Source organism: Xiphias gladius, chromosome 20 (assembly GCF_016859285.1).
Source record: "Xiphias gladius isolate SHS-SW01 ecotype Sanya breed wild chromosome 20, ASM1685928v1, whole genome shotgun sequence".
NCBI lineage: Eukaryota > Metazoa > Chordata > Actinopteri > Istiophoriformes > Xiphiidae > Xiphias > Xiphias gladius.
In genome coordinates this window covers 17,033,487-17,050,542 of record NC_053419.1, presented here as the reverse complement: position 1 = coordinate 17,050,542, position 17,056 = coordinate 17,033,487, and the positions used below count along the sequence as shown (strand labels likewise).

The 17,056-nt window shown below is 41.4% G+C and overlaps 1 protein-coding gene across 8 annotated transcripts in view; it reads left to right on the top strand.

Moving 5' to 3' along the window:
• The window catches only part of LOC120806109 (probable E3 ubiquitin-protein ligase HERC1), a 43,635-nt gene extending 28,448 nt beyond the window's left edge, over positions 1 to 15,187 (top strand). For 7 of the 8 annotated variants that reach the window (XM_040156850.1, XM_040156853.1, XM_040156849.1 and 4 more), the window contains 35 exons: positions 207 to 415; positions 830 to 1,089; positions 1,281 to 1,333; positions 1,424 to 1,621; positions 2,370 to 2,535; positions 2,635 to 2,884; positions 3,540 to 3,771; positions 3,896 to 4,173; positions 4,705 to 4,832; positions 5,119 to 5,246; positions 5,374 to 5,601; positions 6,470 to 6,597; positions 6,793 to 6,992; positions 7,186 to 7,300; positions 7,439 to 7,570; positions 7,751 to 7,849; positions 8,012 to 8,185; positions 8,432 to 8,716; positions 8,853 to 8,918; positions 9,102 to 9,227; positions 9,319 to 9,457; positions 9,694 to 9,875; positions 10,066 to 10,221; positions 10,354 to 10,476; positions 10,652 to 10,754; positions 11,144 to 11,313; positions 11,408 to 11,546; positions 11,661 to 11,830; positions 11,996 to 12,165; positions 12,402 to 12,567; positions 12,679 to 12,755; positions 12,868 to 13,120; positions 13,292 to 13,444; positions 14,248 to 14,553; positions 14,658 to 15,187. In XM_040156850.1, coding sequence (XP_040012784.1) covers positions 207 to 415; positions 830 to 1,089; positions 1,281 to 1,333; positions 1,424 to 1,621; positions 2,370 to 2,535; positions 2,635 to 2,884; positions 3,540 to 3,771; positions 3,896 to 4,173; positions 4,705 to 4,832; positions 5,119 to 5,246; positions 5,374 to 5,601; positions 6,470 to 6,597; positions 6,793 to 6,992; positions 7,186 to 7,300; positions 7,439 to 7,570; positions 7,751 to 7,849; positions 8,012 to 8,185; positions 8,432 to 8,716; positions 8,853 to 8,918; positions 9,102 to 9,227; positions 9,319 to 9,457; positions 9,694 to 9,875; positions 10,066 to 10,221; positions 10,354 to 10,476; positions 10,652 to 10,754; positions 11,144 to 11,313; positions 11,408 to 11,546; positions 11,661 to 11,830; positions 11,996 to 12,165; positions 12,402 to 12,567; positions 12,679 to 12,755; positions 12,868 to 13,120; positions 13,292 to 13,444; positions 14,248 to 14,553; positions 14,658 to 14,843 — 5,948 coding nt within the window. In that variant the 3' untranslated portion in view covers positions 14,844 to 15,187. The remainder of the gene's footprint in view (positions 1 to 206; positions 416 to 829; positions 1,090 to 1,280; positions 1,334 to 1,423; positions 1,622 to 2,369; positions 2,536 to 2,634; positions 2,885 to 3,539; positions 3,772 to 3,895; positions 4,174 to 4,704; positions 4,833 to 5,118; positions 5,247 to 5,373; positions 5,602 to 6,469; positions 6,598 to 6,792; positions 6,993 to 7,185; positions 7,301 to 7,438; positions 7,571 to 7,750; positions 7,850 to 8,011; positions 8,186 to 8,431; positions 8,717 to 8,852; positions 8,919 to 9,101; positions 9,228 to 9,318; positions 9,458 to 9,693; positions 9,876 to 10,065; positions 10,222 to 10,353; positions 10,477 to 10,651; positions 10,755 to 11,143; positions 11,314 to 11,407; positions 11,547 to 11,660; positions 11,831 to 11,995; positions 12,166 to 12,401; positions 12,568 to 12,678; positions 12,756 to 12,867; positions 13,121 to 13,291; positions 13,445 to 14,247; positions 14,554 to 14,657) is intronic. The other variant, XM_040156852.1, reaches the window with a different exon arrangement.
• Positions 15,188 to 17,056: the final 1,869 nt, after the last annotated feature.

The following is a 17,056-nucleotide window of genomic DNA, read 5'->3' as shown; positions in this document are numbered from 1 at the left end:
AAAGCTGAGTTAGATCATGTTTTGGTTTGAAAGCGGACCTGAAACATTGTAAGAGGATCAAAAAAAACATTCATGCTTCCATTACCTGTTTGAAATATCGTTATCAACGTGTGTGTCTCACAATAACATCCCGCCACAAAATTCACACATTTACTCTACATTTTTCTGAGCGTTTTCATTTGAAACAAACTACCTACTCTTTTCAGACTTGCCGTCACCCAACCCCCTCCCACAGCTGTACCAACAACACACAGCAGTCGGTGAATGGCCAGAGCAGGTGGAGTTTCATCCTTACGCTGCTGAGGAAGAGTCAGAGTTGGGCTACATGGATGACCCGTACCATGAGGAAACTTATGAGGACCTGCTCACCCCGTCATTCTTCAGTTTGGAGAGAGACACACTCCAGATAGTGGAGGTGACACACAAATGATCAACACTAAGGCTACAAGACATGAACAAAATAAAAATCAAATTTTGATTACTTAAATAAATATATGTGATGACTTCAAATGCAAAATGACAAACATTGTAGTCAAACCCTCAGATGAACTTGTGACAAACATCAAATCATAGCCAATAAAATGAACAAATGGCAAAAATGAAGTGAAAAAAATGATGAATCTGCATATGCACATACTGATTTTGTAGTATTCATTCCTACAGACGGAACTGGAACACAGAGTTGCTTGTAGGCCTGATTTGTTGTTTTATGTCTAGGCTTGCTTTGCTTACAGCATGTTTAAAACAGTCATGCATACTGTTCTCATACTGTTTGCTTCTTGTCCGTATACCAGAATTATTGTCATTCATCTTGTCACCCTTGTTTTAGGCTGGAGAAGAACACAGTCAGATGGTGAAGTGTGAGCTGTGCAACACCCTTACCCTGCAGTTTAACAATCATATAAAGCGGCGTCACCCAGGTTGTGGGCAGAGTGCTGCGCGAAAGGGCTACGACAGCACCGGGGCCTACGTGGATGTCTGGTTCAAAGGGGAGTGTGGCTCCAACTTTCCCTTCTACCTCCTCTGCAGCTCCTGCAGGGAAAAGTATCTATCTGCAAACCTGAGTGACACAAGTTCTAAATGCGAAAGGTAAAGCAGATATGTGTGAATTAATGTATGCAGGAAATGATGATTGGATGCGTGCAACTCAATTCGTATAGCAACCTCTAGCTCGTTTCTTGTTCTCATACTTTTATAAAAACTTTTGATGTTGGTAAATGTAACTGGTTACAATATAATGCCTATTATTTATCATCGTTTTGTTCTGCTTTTGCTTTTAGGATTAAAGGTCTGACATCTGATTTGATTGGCCAATTGGACAGCACATCTGATGGTAGGGAAGGGTACTTTCACTCTAAAATGGGAGTCATTTGGTACTCGTAATGCATTTTTTAAAATATGAATGGTACTTCTGTTTGCTCAGATGATTGGGAAATGAGCCACGGAGACAATTGTGACACAGACAAGCTGACAGGACTGGAGGACTTTGGGCTCTTGCTGAGACCACTGGGGCTGACTGAAAAGAAGCTGGTACCAGACCCAATTGCCTTTACTGAACCAGATCCACTTGGAGCCTGGGTTTACAGCTCTGCTGACCCAACAAGAACAGTAGCTCCCAAAGGTACTTGGTGTTTATTAAAGTAGCTAGATGTGGTCCAGCACTGATGACTTCAAAAAGTGTCTCAGAATATATTATTCACAAAAGTATTAGTAGTTAAAACAAATTATGACCTTTGACATTCTTGCATACTGTGTGATATTTACAGCATGAACAGATGTAGAACTGGAAAAAAAAAGAAAAAAGCGGTTGCATGCAAACCTGTACATTATGGAGCAGTCATATCCTGGGTACAGGAAAGGATCACAGGTCACTTTTTCTGTAGATCTACCATGACCCTAGGACAGTCTGACACCAAACCAACTACCCATGACTATAATAAAAATTCTGGTATCCACACAACTCATTGCTGGTCATGTACAACAGAATGGCAGGTCAAGTTTACTCAGTGATGAACTCTCCTCTTCTTCCTGTTTCAATGGTTGTTTCTTTCACTCTATCTCTGATGAGACATTTAGCCCACTTGTTGTAACACACACCCACATTCCCTCTGTGCTTGTTGGCAGCATCCGCAATCCATCCACATTCAAACTTACTGCAGCATAATGATTCATTACTAATTTATCATAGCAGGGCATCTGAAGCACACATACTCCCAGTTGTCCAGTATGGTGTTGTTTTTTTTTCCCCTTCTTGCATGCCATTGTTTTCATGTTCTGTCAGAGTGTTTTAAAATGTGAGTTAACGAGATGTATCAGGGATTTTTCCTATAATTATTACAATGCCCTCTGATGTGTTTTTTCCTCAACAGGGAATGCCCTTGTTGAGCAGAAGACCTCTCTGAGCCTTGGACAGCAGGCAGTATCACTGAGGGACTCTCATGATAGACTGAAAGCTTTAAGAAGAGTCACCTCCACAGCCCAGATTCTGCTAGCTTACAGCATGGTGATGAGAGCACTGTCTCAGACTGCCTCTAGGTACAGTACATTTGACCAGTATATAGCCTTGTCGATAATTTTTTTTTTTTTCACCAATTCATTATGGTTTCAAGAGTCCTCCTTTATCTTCCTTTCCAGTGCATCACTGTGCAGCCAGTCCAATGGCCTAGAGTCCTTGGGTCTGGCGGATATCCGTATCCTGGTGCGTTTGATGACTCTAGCAGCAGGGGGCAGGGCTCACACCTGTGTGGACACACAGTCAGGTGTGAAGGGCCTGGCAGCAGAACGCAGCAACTCCGCCTGCCTCAGCTTCCTTACCTCAGCCATCGGGAGCGTGGTATCCCATAGCTCTACTGCTTACAGACAGCTAGTGGAGATATGCACTCAGGTCAGTTTTCTTTGGCCAATCCACTATTTATAATATATAAATATTTTATAATATATAAATATTGTATATGCTATTTATTAGCGTTGGGCGATATGATGTAAATTTTTCATCACAATAATTATATCACTATATCATTTCAATATCACAGTGTCACATATGGCTTTGAATAACAATAAATGAACATATTTTTTTACTACATCAGTAAATGTTGGATTACTTTTTCCATATTGGTCTGAATTAATTTTAGTGTAATCAGTTAGACTTTGGAATTCTGGACCGGAATTTAGGCTCATTGGTTGGTTGGACATCTGGTTCAATATAATTGGTTGTTGTATGTTTTCTCAATTTAATGATATGGGAATAAGGTCAAGTATTTATTGGAAACTGATGAAAGCAAATTTAGGTTGCTAAATGATTATTTACAGTGAGCTTCAAGAATGGCTTAAAACCAACAGATGTACAGCACAATAAAAATACAAAGATACAGTCATTATGATTAAAATAAGGAGCATAGCAAATTATAAATGATGAAATTATGACGCATTGAAATAAGGAATTATCCTTGCATTAAGGGATTATTTAATTGTGAACATAAATGCTGGCAAATGGATGGAAATTCAAAAATGTGTATATCCTTTAATATTGGTGCCTGTAGAACCTAATGGCAGCAGCTACAGGGGTGAACATTGGGGCCATCATTGACCCACAGCAGAGAGGTTGTCTGAACTCGGGCCTAACAGCTGCAGCCCAGGGAGCCCAGCAGCAGCCCAGGGACTACAGTGACCAGACGCCCCCAACATTCGTGGTCACACAAAGTTTGGTGTCCCTGCTGACTGAAAAGGGTGTTCACTGTTACAGCCCAGACAGGGCTGAACATGAGACTAATGGTGAGAGAGAGTAGGTTACTAAGTAGTTGTGTTGTTATGTGTAATTATTTATGACAGTGTTTGAAATATTGGGATTTCATTATTCATAGCAGCGCTCCTCTGCTTATGTGTCTCTTTAACCAAGATGCAGGAAACCAGGGGGTGTCTTCTTCGTCCTTGCCTCCTTCCCCTTTACCCCACTCTAGTGCCAGAGTGGGCCCTCTGGAGCTGGCTAATGCGTTGGCAGCTTGTGTCCTGTCTGCCAGGCTGACCAGTAAACATCGCCAGTGGGCAGCACAGCAGCTAGTGCAGGCCTTGGCCGCCACAGGAAGGGACAGTCCTAATCGTCCCCAAACATACAGTGACCTGGCTGGTGACTTGCGCAAATGCCCTCTCAAGAGGCTGGAAGGACATTACAACAGGGTGAGGGGATTAGAGTGGTTCAGTCAGTTCAGTACAATTTATTTGAACAATCTGCATTATAGCAATGCTTAAAATAACAGCTATATGCATTGTTTCTTAAATTCCTTTAAAGTATTCAATACATATATTATTCGAGTCTGGACAGGCACGGATGTAAACTGCAACTTGACTGGTTGGCGGAAGCATACAACCGCGGGGTGGTAATTCTAATTTCATAGAACAAACCGGATTCTCCTTTGTTCTGATAACAGGATGAGATGTTTTTTAGGGTTTTTGTTTTTTTGATGGGAAAATTTGATTTGCTGATGTGTATGTTCAGGTGTAATAAAAAAAATTGTATTTAGAGTATTGTATTTATTGAGAATATGAAGAACTTTAATCACACTTCTAACCATTACTGTGCACAGCAGTAAGTAGTCTATAAAACATCTACCAAGACAAGTATTATTTTAGTGGTACAGGGGTGACATTTCCCTGCTTATCATATGCAATGTAGTGAAAGTATCTTTGTATTATTTCTGTTCTGTTCAGGTGGCCAGCTGTTCCTGGAGCAGTGAGCAGAGTTTGCTGGCTACATGCTCTCAGGACAAGGTGGTACAACTATGGAGCATCAGCCAGAATGCAGTGGAGTTACAGACCACCTTCTCCTGTATTACGAGGTTGTCTGCTTGATCTAGTATTGTATTGATCCAATTTTATAAAAGGATATCTGATCATATAACACCCCAAACCTTAATTTTATTCATGGGTAAAAATCTATATTAATAATTTGTAATCTAGAAAGTATAATATACTTGCACGGAAAGACATACATTTTAGCCTTAATTAAACAAATTCATATATTGCTTTAGACCAAACCTGTAGGATTCTGAAAATCTCACAGAGGGGTTACTATTAAAAGATTGGATTATAAACTCAAATTTTCCTCCCTTTGCCTCTCTCCAGTAAGACGGACAGATCAAACAGTGACAGGGCCGGTAGATGCCATCACATGTCTCCTGTATACTGGAGTACGGGGAGAAACTTCTTGGCTGCCCCTGAGAACAAACACATCAACATCATGAACATCAGGGGTAAATCTATTTGTCTTTTTCGCGAGTCAGTCACAGTTTTGAGTGGAGGGGGACTTTAAACAGCTGTAAGATGCCTAATAATTACAGTAGTAGTTGCCACAATTAGAATTTTTCTGTCACTTTACAGGATCTCACTGTCATGTGGAGGCTCAGATGTCTACAGTCACAGCCCTTTGTTGGGCTCAGACCTTCAGCTTGTGGGTTCTTGACCAGGCAGCGGCCTGTAAGAATAGACCTGCTGAGAGCCTGTTGGTGGGTCGGCTGGATGGCTCTCTATGCTGGCTGCAGGTCACAATGCAGGAAATGGAGTTGCATGTGAAGAGCACTGAACTGACCCATTGCCACAGAAAAGAGGGTGAGGAGGCTACTATACACACTGTTACTACACACTGAAAATGCTCATATCACACTCAGATTTTAATGTAAATATAAAGGGAGACATTACATTAAATGATATACAGAGACATACAGAGAAGATTTAAAATTGATTAGGAACTTATTCTTAATGGTTAAACATTACATTACATCACTACAATTTTCTCTTAAATTAAATTTCTATTGTTGATAATTCCTTTTCGGAGATGTGTTTGAATGTACTCCTCTAGGCTCATACCATTTTTACACATTTTAGACTTAAAGGAATAGTTCAGCTTTTTGAGAAATACGCTTATTTGCTTTCTTGCTGAGAGTTAGATGAGAAGATCAACACCACTTTGATTTCTGTATGGTAAATATGAGGCTAAAGTCAGCAGTCAATTAGCATAGCTTAGCATAAAGTCTGGAAGGAGGGGGAAACAGCTAGCCTGCCTCTGTCCAAAAGCAAAAAAAAAAAAAATTGCATACCAGCACCTCTAAAGCTCATTAATTTACTTGTAATTATCGTGTCTTGTTTTAACCTATAAACAAATTTAAACGAAATGTAAAAAATGACAAGTTGTGGATATACAGGGAGTTCCATGCTGGAATTACTTCTTGGTCATGCCGTGATTTCCTGGAGGTTTTTTAGGTTCGGACAGAGCCGAGCTAGCTGTTTCCCCTTGCTTCCAGTCTTTAAGCTAAGCTAAGCCAATCAATCCTGACTCAACCTTCATATTTAGCATACAACCATGAGAGTGGTTATCAATCTTCTCATGTGACTCTTGGCCAGAAAGCAAACATGTGCATCTTTCAAAATATCAGCCTATTCAGTTAAACGATTGATCTTCTCCCCTGATTTCTCCAAGCCCCCCAGTGTGTCGCCTGGCACAGTGAGGACAAGCCTTTTGCAGTGGGCTATCCCAATGGAAAGATCCTTTTGGCCACAACTGAGACCTATGAGAATGAGCAGCCTGTAGTGCTGTCTGTCTTCCAGGTTTGTCTACGAAGTTTACTCCAAACTCATTTTAAATGCAGTAGAGAGCCCTACAAAAGAGACAAAGAACTGCATGAACTGAACTAAGTATGTGACTCTGTTGTCTGCACACTGTGATATAGAATTTACATAGAATAATTTTCCACTCTATTTACTCTTATTGACCGCTCCACTCTCCCTCCCTTCACTCTACAGGACAGCGTGAGTTCTCTAAAATGGGACCCCACAGGATACTTGCTGCTCTGTTTGGGCAGGTCAGAGGTAACAAAGATACTGGGACGCTCTGGGGGGACCTGGGTGACCCTGCATTCCCTCATTCACATGAGTGCCGTTAACATTGCTGAATGGTGCCCGCTCGCTGGCAGAGCACCTGATCCCCGGCTCATGTTGGCTGCGTGAGTTTAAATAACTCATTCTTCATTCTTTCTCTGAATATTCTTCCTCTTTTTCAACAATTTTAGAAAATGATTTAGGAAGAATGGGTGAAAATTCAACATATCTATATAGTTGCATGTAGGACTATTCTTTTTTCATATGTTCGTTTCATATGTTCTAGATACTTCTTTTTTTATCTCCATGTTTCTGTAGAGGTTGTCAGAATGGCTCTGTGTATGTCTGGACACTGCCACAGGGGGGTACCATTGTGTCTTTGCCCAACATACTGAACAACTCTCCAGGCCAAGATGAAAACAATGATGTCAAGGTCAGTTTGGCTCTGCTGCTGGAGGCCTTCTTGCAGACCCGGTTCTACTAATATCTTGAAATGATGAAAATGTCATCAGGATTTTATGCACCAGTTATTTAAGCTCATGAAATCACCTGTTTCTGTTCCTTTTTACAGCAGGACAGTGCAAAGTGTGTGTTTGTACTTCATGGCCACATTACAGCAGTGAAGTCCCTTTCATTTTGCTCCAGTGGACTGACTCTGGTTTCTGGGGGGATAGGGGGACTGCTCAACATCTGGTCCTTACAGGTCAGAAAACAATATTTACTGCTCCTGCCACTTTCTAATCTAAAGTCAATACAAAAATCACTTATTTAACAATCAACATTATCAGACATTGAAACTATTATTATATATTACTCTAAAATAAATGTTTCAGAAGTCTGATTTCAGAATTTGAATGTCCCCGCCTCTCTGTGCTTCTTGCAGGATGGTTCAGTCTTACAGACTGTTACAGGTTTGGGTTCAGTCGTCAGTACTACCTGGATATCAAACTTGGGCGTAGCTGCCTGCTTTGGGAGGTCAAAGGTAATTTGGATCACTCATAACTTAAATTTCATCAAACCTTAAAGGAAAAGTTCAACATATTTGTTTATTTGCAGAGAGTTAGATGGGAAGATTGATACCATTCTTATATCTGTCCCTTAAATATGACTTAAGAGCTGTGTTCTGTCATTCTTTCTTTCCCAGGACGTTTTGTTGATCTGCTGCACCCCCGATTGGATCAGTCAAAATCATGTGCTATCTTCCTGTCGTATGATTCTCAGAAGCCAGAACATCCTGGGTCTAAATCGGGCACCTTGTTTGGCTGTCTTCCTGGAGAGACTGCCCTTGCTGTTGCAGGAGCAATACAACTATGAGCGGGTCATGAATGAAACTAAACTAATTTTAAAGTAGTTTATTTTAATTGTGTCTAATTTCATTTTCATTACTGGGGACACCTTACCTCTTTCCATTCATGTTGATGTTCATGTTTTGTCCCTTCTGTTAACTTTCTGTTTTTATATCCCGATCAACAGCAATCAAAACATTTCACTGGTAGTTTATGTATGTTTGTGTCCATGTGAGCTTCAGCTGGGACTTAATTTTGAATGCCTTCTGTTAATACAGACCCACATTGCAGCGGGTGACCAGCTAGTCCACAGTGCCTTTCTTCAGAGCCTGGCCTCCTTGACTGTTGGTTTGTCCTTAGAGAAACACCTGTGTCGTTTCCCACACTCTCCACACCACACCAGTCCTGATGCCCACGCCTGCCCGCCAGAGTGGAGCTGGCTTGCCACCTACGCCACTACTGTCCGCAGTGCTGAGGCTATTGCCAGTGGTACTGCCTTCCCAGAATCCTTCATTGTTTCAGAGTTTCAGGAGGTGGAAGACACTGAAATCCTCAAGGCACTGGTGAGTAGTGACAAACCTCTTTGTGCTGTTTTTTGTTTAGGGAGTAGCTGGATATGTTTCGGGAATCTGAACTGACTCAAATATACATACGTTTCCCTAATGTAGGCATCTATTGAGACACTTATCTTTCTTCTAGGACAACAGCAAGTGGAGCTATCGGATGGATGAACAGCTGATGTCTTGGGCAACCACCAGACCAGAGGTAACAGCTCTGCCATCTTTAAACTGTGCACAATAAACCCCGTTTTTAAAAAAAAACAATTGCTAAACTAAAAAAGATTAATTCTTCAGTTTACTTTCTTTTTGCACAATCTTTTAGCTGGAGAGTGTTATAATATACATATAATATAATATAATATATAATTTCACCTGCTGTGTTTCTTAGGACTGGCAAAAAGGAGGGAAGAGTGAGGTATACCTGTGGGGGAATGGACGTTACGGACAGTTGGCAGGAATGGGAACCAACCTCATGATGCCTACTCTTGCACCCTCTCTATTACAGACACAACAGGTAGCAACTTTTTCTCACAGGACACAGACTTTTCTTCCTACATTGCTGCTGTTTTCTAACATTTCTTTCTCCTTTTGTGGGTGTTTTCCAGGTTGTGTGTGGTCAGAACTGTACCTTCCTGGTCCAGTCCAATGGGACTGTATTAGCTGTAGGAGAGGGACAATATGGCAGACTGGGCCAGGGGAATTCTGATGATCTCTATGTCCCCACTGTTATCTTTGCTTTTCAAGGTACAGTATTCATGGAGGGCCAAAAAACCCAAGTCTGAGTTGGTCTGCTTTTTATATGTAACCTTTTTTTATTGCCTCAGAAAACTTTTTATCCATAACGGAAAGGACAAAAATATTTTGATTGTACTACTGCAGTTTGATTTGGTAGCTTCCATTTAGGCCTAATTATTAATTAATGCTCTCTAAATTCTTATCTTTATAAGTTGAGCTTTACTGACTTTTTATTTTATTTACAGGGTATGTGGTGACTCAGCTGGTGACGTCTTGCGGGTCTGATGGACACTCCATGGCCCTGACTGAGACTGGGGAGGTGTTCAGCTGGGGGGATGGCGATTTTGGAAAACTGGGGCACGGCAACAGCGAAAGGCAGAGGAGACCCAAACAGATAGAGGCCTTACAAGGAGAAGAGGTCATTCAGGTAGAGATAAAGTCTGCTCTGAACTCCTATGTGATATTTTTGTGCTTTTATGCTATATTGTTGGAAGTTATTAGTAAAATCATCAACTCGTAATGCAACCAACATGTTGAAGAGGCCAATGTAAGTGACATAGACACAGCAATTTAACCGTTTACTGAAACTTTCATATTGCTTTTTTTTCTCTTTCCAGCTTGCTTGTGGTTTCCGGCACTCTGCTGTGGTAACAGCAGATGGGAAACTGTTCACCTTTGGCAGTGGTGAATCTGGCCGCCTGGGTCAGAGGTCGACATCCAACAAGATGCTGCCTGAACGGGTGGCAGCATTAGAGGGATATCACGTGGGGCAGGTAAGGAGTAGACCATGCTTGTCTTGATTCTTAAACTCTGATTGGGATACTGCGTATTGTGGTCTCCACTGTGAAAAAAGAAAAAATGATCAAATTTTAACCAAACAAAGCTAACTTGATCCCCTTCCCCAGGTGTCATGTGGTCTCAACCACACCCTGGTGCTATCCCTTGATGGAATGGTTGTGTGGGCATTTGGAGATGGGGATTATGGCAAATTAGGAACCGGTTCTTCTACAGCGAAATACTACCCCCACGTAAGTTATTAGGAAGGAATACTAGAGTCATGCTTTTCATAACTCGTTTATATTCATTGCTTAAACTGTTTATTAATTCATTTTAATTTAGTGCTTTTCCTTAATGTATTTACAGGTACTTCTATACTGTTGTTATTGTAAATGAAATATTATTTTTGGTCGTTCCTGTTTTCAGAAAGTGGAGCAGCTGTGCAACAAGGGAATTAAGAAGGTCAGTTGTGGAACTCAGTTTTCTGTAGCATTGGCCTGCGATGGACGTGTTTACACATTTGGACAAGGTACATTTCCATGCTAAACTGGATTTTAAAAATGTTTGCAATTTTAGTAACACTGTTGTTGATGTACTGCTTTAGACCGTGTCTTCTTTTACAACACCCAGAGTGTTATATAATTATGCCATAACTGAGGCAACAATGGTAATTGTATTGACCTCCATTGCCAATTGTCACAGTTTCTTTTCTTGATTGATTCTACCACTTAAAGTCACTGCAGCCAGAATAAGAAAGGATTAGTGCTTGACATGGAGGGAATGTTTTTTTAACTCATTTTATAAATCAATTTACCAACTTAGTTGGCACAATTTTGAAAGCTGCATGCAGAAGAAATATACAATGTTGCTGGTTTATTTTTAGAGTACACTCACATATACCCTCTGTTCATCCTTCAGAGCGTCTGATCGGCCTGCCAGACTCCATGCTGAAGAATAAATCCTGCCCCCAGGTGGTGCCATCCTTGGAGGGGATGTTCATAGAAGACATTGCTGTGGGCTGTGAACATGTCCTTGCCCTGTCCTCCACTGGAGACGTCTATGCCTGGGGCTGCAACAGTGAGGGACAGGTAACCAATGTGCTGAAATATAAAACTATACACTCTGGAGTTTGTTTTTGTTGCACATCAGAAGCACTCTAACGACTGCACTGTTGCGTTCCAGCTTGGTCTTGGACACTCCAACCCAGTGAAAGAGCCCACACTCATAACGGCCCTCCAGGGGAAAAACATCCGACAGATCTCCGCTGGCCGCTGCCACAGTTCAGCATGGACCACCCCCACTACCTCGATGAAAACCTCAGGTGCACACACAGTCCTACAGTACCTGTACACAAGCAAATATTCTTTGCATCTATGATCCATGAAACAGGATAGACATGGAACTCTACATGAACATTCATTACCTTCATCTTCAGGTGGCTCTGGAAATTTCCAGCTTGGCCTTCCCCAGTCAGTCCCTCCCCAGTACAACACCTTGAAAGACAGCAGCCCTGACGTCCTTCGCATGCGCCTCAGGGTACTCTACCACTTTTCTGATCTCATGTACAAGTCCTGGAGGCTGCTCAACCTGGACACCAAGAATCCGGTAATCAGTTATCCTATTTTCTGCCCTTTTAATCCATTAAAAGAATAAATGTTAGAAAAAAATAACTGAATTCTTGCTGGTAATCACATACCTCCCGATCACTCTTTCAGTGTGATGCCTCATTCACCTCCTCCTGTTTTATTTCCTGTCCTTCCCTCCATTCAGGTGTCCACTTCACGGTATAGTTCAGGGACGACAGCTATCATCCGGGGCGAGCTCAGAGGCCTTCTATCACCCAAGGTCAACACTCTGCCTCTAGTGCGCTCCATTGGCAGAACAATGACCCAGGGCAAAACATATGGGCCACAGATCACTGTGAAACGGATTTCCACCAGGTAAGTGTGACCATGGCAGGATCTGTATGTCTTCAGGGATCCGCTGGTGGAAAGACAGACTTCAACTTGCTGCATTTCCAGCCTGCCAGCAGTGCTTATTAGCGGAATTTCAGGACTTTTACCTGCCACCTTGGTTGTTTTGCTTGCAAGTTGCAGAGTTCTTAAAGAACTCTTATGATTGCAGCAATCTGTTTGTTTTCTTGATGATTGATGTTCCCTCTCTTACACTCCTACAGAGGGCGTTCGAGCAAACCCATCTTTGTGCAGATCGCAAAGCAGGTGGTGAGCTTGAATCCTCTGGAGCTTCGGCTGCCATCACGAGCCTGGAAGGTCAAACTTGTTGGAGAGGGAGCTGACGATGCCGGAGGAGTGTTTGATGACACCATCACTGAGATGTGCCAGGTAGGATGAAAATCACACCAAGAAGGTCTAAGAGCAACAGAAATAGCATTTAATGCAGCCTGAATATTCTGCTTTATGTAAATTGTCAATTTGGCAATGTGTTTTCCCCAGGAGCTGCAGTCTGGTGTGGTGGATCTTCTGATTCATACTCCCAACAGCTTTGCAGATGTGGGCAGTAACACTGACAGGTGCACATTGTGTAGTCTTCTTTTGATAACCACCAACACCCTTAAAATATAGCAAAACATCAAATTTTCAAAAGTGATCTTTACCTCTGGCATTCGCTGTGTACCCTTACAGGTTCCTGCTGAATCCAGTAGCACTTTCAGAGGATCACATGGTCCAGTTTCGCTTCCTGGGCATTCTTATGGCTGTGGCTATTCGCACCAAGAAGCCTCTGGACTTGCATTTGGCTCCTTGGGTGTGGAAACAGCTCTGCTCGATGCCACTGGGAGGGCCTGACCTTGAGGAGGTAGACCTGCTCACCTACCGCACCCTCCAAGGCATCCTTCATCTAGAAAACAGTGGAATCACAGACGATAATTTCCATGTGGTGAGATGTGATGCAAATTGCCTTATTGCAGAGTTCATTAAGATTCCTGTAGATCTTCAACTTTCCAAACCGAAAGCTATTTAACTGACATTTCATTCTCTACTTCCCAACCCCTCTCTTTATTTTTCTGAATTGTCCTTCTTTCCATCCTGCCATATCCTCTGTCTGAAGATGATCCCACTGGACTCGTTCATGGCCCACAGTGCTGATGGAAGGCTGGTACCTGTGGTTCCTGGAGGTCAAAACATAAGCCTGACCTTTGCCAACAGGACTGAATATGTGGAGAGAGCTCTGGACCACAGACTGCATGAGATGGATTCACAGGTATTAAGGGATGAACAGTTAAAGAATGATCTGGGGGTATTAAGCAGAGCTGCCAGAATGTCAGAGGATGATCTGCAAGCATACAAACTGCTACATATTTACACATTAGGGAATACTGAATTCTTTAGGATAGACCAAAGTATTAAGTCTACACCATGTGTCAGTATCTATCTCTCGGCCCCTGCTGTGCAGACTGTAGTAGCTTCTATCAGTCCACAAGGAAGGAAGGAAGGAACATTCTACACCTTAATCAGCAACCTGGACACAGTCAACTGGTCATTTGCAAACCGAAACTCCTTGTTTCTGCCGTGACTCTACATTATGTAAAATGTTATTTCTGCAGTTCCAGCCTCTCAAAATATGATGGGCATTTTTTAAACTATTTTCTGACAAATGATTAATTGAGAAAATAATCAGCTGATCAAATTAGTCTTTATTTGTTGGCCTGGTAGAATCCTTAACAAAAATCTTAGACCCTCAGCAAATAAACCAATCCTTTAATGCATTAGAATGAGACTTTAAAGCGACAGATGTAAAACAAAAACAAAAAAACTTGAAAAAAAATTATTTAACTATATTCACCAACCAGAACCTGGCCCACATAGGCAGTATTATTGTTCAATAATAACTTTGGTGTGGATTTCTCTCTACTGTATGTGAGACACTGCATCCATCTTAAACATTCAGTCTGCCCAGCAGTTTTCTATTAGCGCTCACTAGACAACCTGTTTGTTGTTCCCGTCGTTGTTCTCTTTATCTCGTCCTAAGCGGTATCAAAGCTGACGTCGGTCTGTTGTGTCCAGGTGGCAGCAGTCAGAGAAGGCATGTCCACCATCATCCCTGTGCCCCTCCTCTCCCTGCTGACAGCACAGCAGCTGGAGCAGCTGGTCTGTGGCCTGCCAGAGGTCTCTGTCGAGATGCTGAAGAAGCTGGTGCGTTACCGTGACATCACTGAGAGCCACCTGCTCATTGGCTGGTTTTGGCAGAGCTTGGAGGAGTTTACCAACGAGGAGAGGGTGCTTTTCCTACGTTTCGTCTCTGGCAGGTCCCGGTTGCCTTCCAACCTGGCTGATATCACACAGAAGTTCCAAATCATCAAGGTTGACAGGGTAAGGTCTTTGCTAACAAAGTGATAAGCCTATTTACAAAAAGAAATACTAATAGTTCCGAAAAACAAAACAAAAACAAATGTCCCCCTTATTACCTCCTCCAGCCCGTCAACGGCCTCCCTACTGCTCAGACCTGCTTCTTCCTGCTTCGCCTGCCCCCGTACACAAGTCAGGCTATTCTCACTGAGCGCCTGCGTTACTCCATCCACAACTGCCCCTCCATCGACATGGACAACTACATGCTGACCCACAACACCGACCCAGCAGATAGCTCTGACACCGAGGACTGAGGCAGAAAGCGGCGGTTAACAAACAGGGTGATGAATGTATCTTCTCCGATGCCATGCACATTATGCACTGAACATGGATTTTTATTCGCCAAAACCTGGATGGTAGTGTACTGTTTATATGTTTGTTGATTTCAGGATATATGTAGTTTTGATTTTCCAACTGTGCAAGGTGTTGTAATTATTGCAGTGCTTACTCTGAATGAAAACTACAGGGATACAGAACAAGATTTTAAAAAATATAGGTGATTAAGCCACAATAAAGGATGTGCCTGTTTATTTGAAAATATGTAATAATTTAATGACCTGTCACACATAGGTAGTATTATTGTAAAATAAAGAGTGTTTAAATAAGGATTTTGGTGTACTGTATTTGAAATTTCTGCATCCAAATGAGTAGTTAATTTGTTTCTTAAGAAGATCAATGAAACCATCACTAGTTTCACCCAGTAAATAGCGGCACTTTCACATTGTCAGTTAATTTGATAGTAGGTAAATGAATACAGTAGCAGTACATGGACTTACATGGCAACTGCATGTCGTGCATAGAACAAGTGACAAGAGGAAAAAGGATGTGTAAATAGAGTATAAATATGTAGAGGCCAAAGAGTGGATAGATTTAGGCCAGCAGGATAAACGTAGAAAAAGAGTACGAGAGCTGGACTGGGTACTCGAGTTACACTACTGTATGTTGTAGGTTAGCTATCTCACATATAATTAACAGTAATTTCATTTAGTAATGGCAAATATAGCTCATTCACCTACACTGTTTTTCCCCAATATGAGCCATCGCCCTCCGACATTTTAACCAAACATTTTGAGAATGATACAAGAAATAGAGACACGGACATGATTTGGTCGACCGATTCTATGACTTTTAAGAATTTTTGTCATTGTCTCAAGTACAAAAAAAGTGAGAGGCTGTAAATTTGATTTGTCTTTGCATTATTTATTCAATATTTAGTTTTTTCTTATTTTATTCCTCTACATGATAGTAGTATTCTTCACAACGTTTTGGTGGAGATATACAGTACTAAATGCATTTATTTTATAGTAATTCACCTCAATGAGTTAGCAAACAGCTGCACTTTCTAAGGCAGCTCACTGCCTGAAAGCTTTGACAAAAAATAAATTACTTTAAGATCAGCGTGTTTTATCGATCATCAGTAAGGACGCTCCAATCAGCTCAAGACTTTATGGCATGCAAACAGAATCAGAACAGAGCATTACCACCACCCCCCTTTACTACAGAAAGATTTAAGCTCTGAAGAAGTGTCTTCTATGTTTAGAACAAATCTAATTGGAAGCATCATCTTTGGTCCATTAGTCAGTCAACCTTCTCTGAATCTTATACCCAAAATTAGGGCACTTCAGAAGTATTGGTAATTTGAGGGTCTAAGCTATGTTTTCTGCGAAGCCCATATGAGTGATTTTTTTTTTTTTTTTTTTTTTTGAAAGATGACTCAGGCTCTGGCTTCGAAGAGAAATAATAAAGCAAAAAAATTGCTGTAGTTTCTTGCCTAAAATTGCTCAGAGGTACTTAAAGAAGCATTTAATTCATCGCTGTCTTACTGTAGGATGTGGTAAAGAGTCCTCCTTTGCCCAGGGAATACTTTGCATTGGAAATGTTGCATTTATATTATGCATTAGTGTTTACTGCAACCTAATGGATATTTCCTCAGGCCTTACAAGGTCCAGATATCAATGACTTATTAATTATCTACTGTGATAGTCTTCAAAAACTAGAAGTAAAACAAAATCTGAAATCTTGGCTATGTACAGTATAATATAGTACATTCTTCCAGTGTATTTCCAGCTTTAAAGCCCATGAAGTTAAATATCTTGACTAAATAAGCAACAATCAATTTAATTTTGGGGGGAAAAAAACTCCTCGGGTATTATTTACTGAGAGTTTATCAGTCAAAATCTCCACTAATCTGCCTCAACCAGGGGTTTGCTTGGTAACATGAGCAAAAAAAGCCTCACAACTGGCAAAACATTTTGATTCGGATGTCGCTAAATCCTGATTGGTGCATGGAAGTGTGTGACATAACATTTTTCCAGCAGAGCCCCACCCACGTCAAAACACTGGTGAGAGCACGGACGAAAGCACACAAATACAGAAATCTGTCGTATGAAAAACCGTCCAACTTTGAGAGCAAATGATGTGTTGATGTACGATCTCTTCTTTCATAGTAAGAACCTGATTGAAAAAT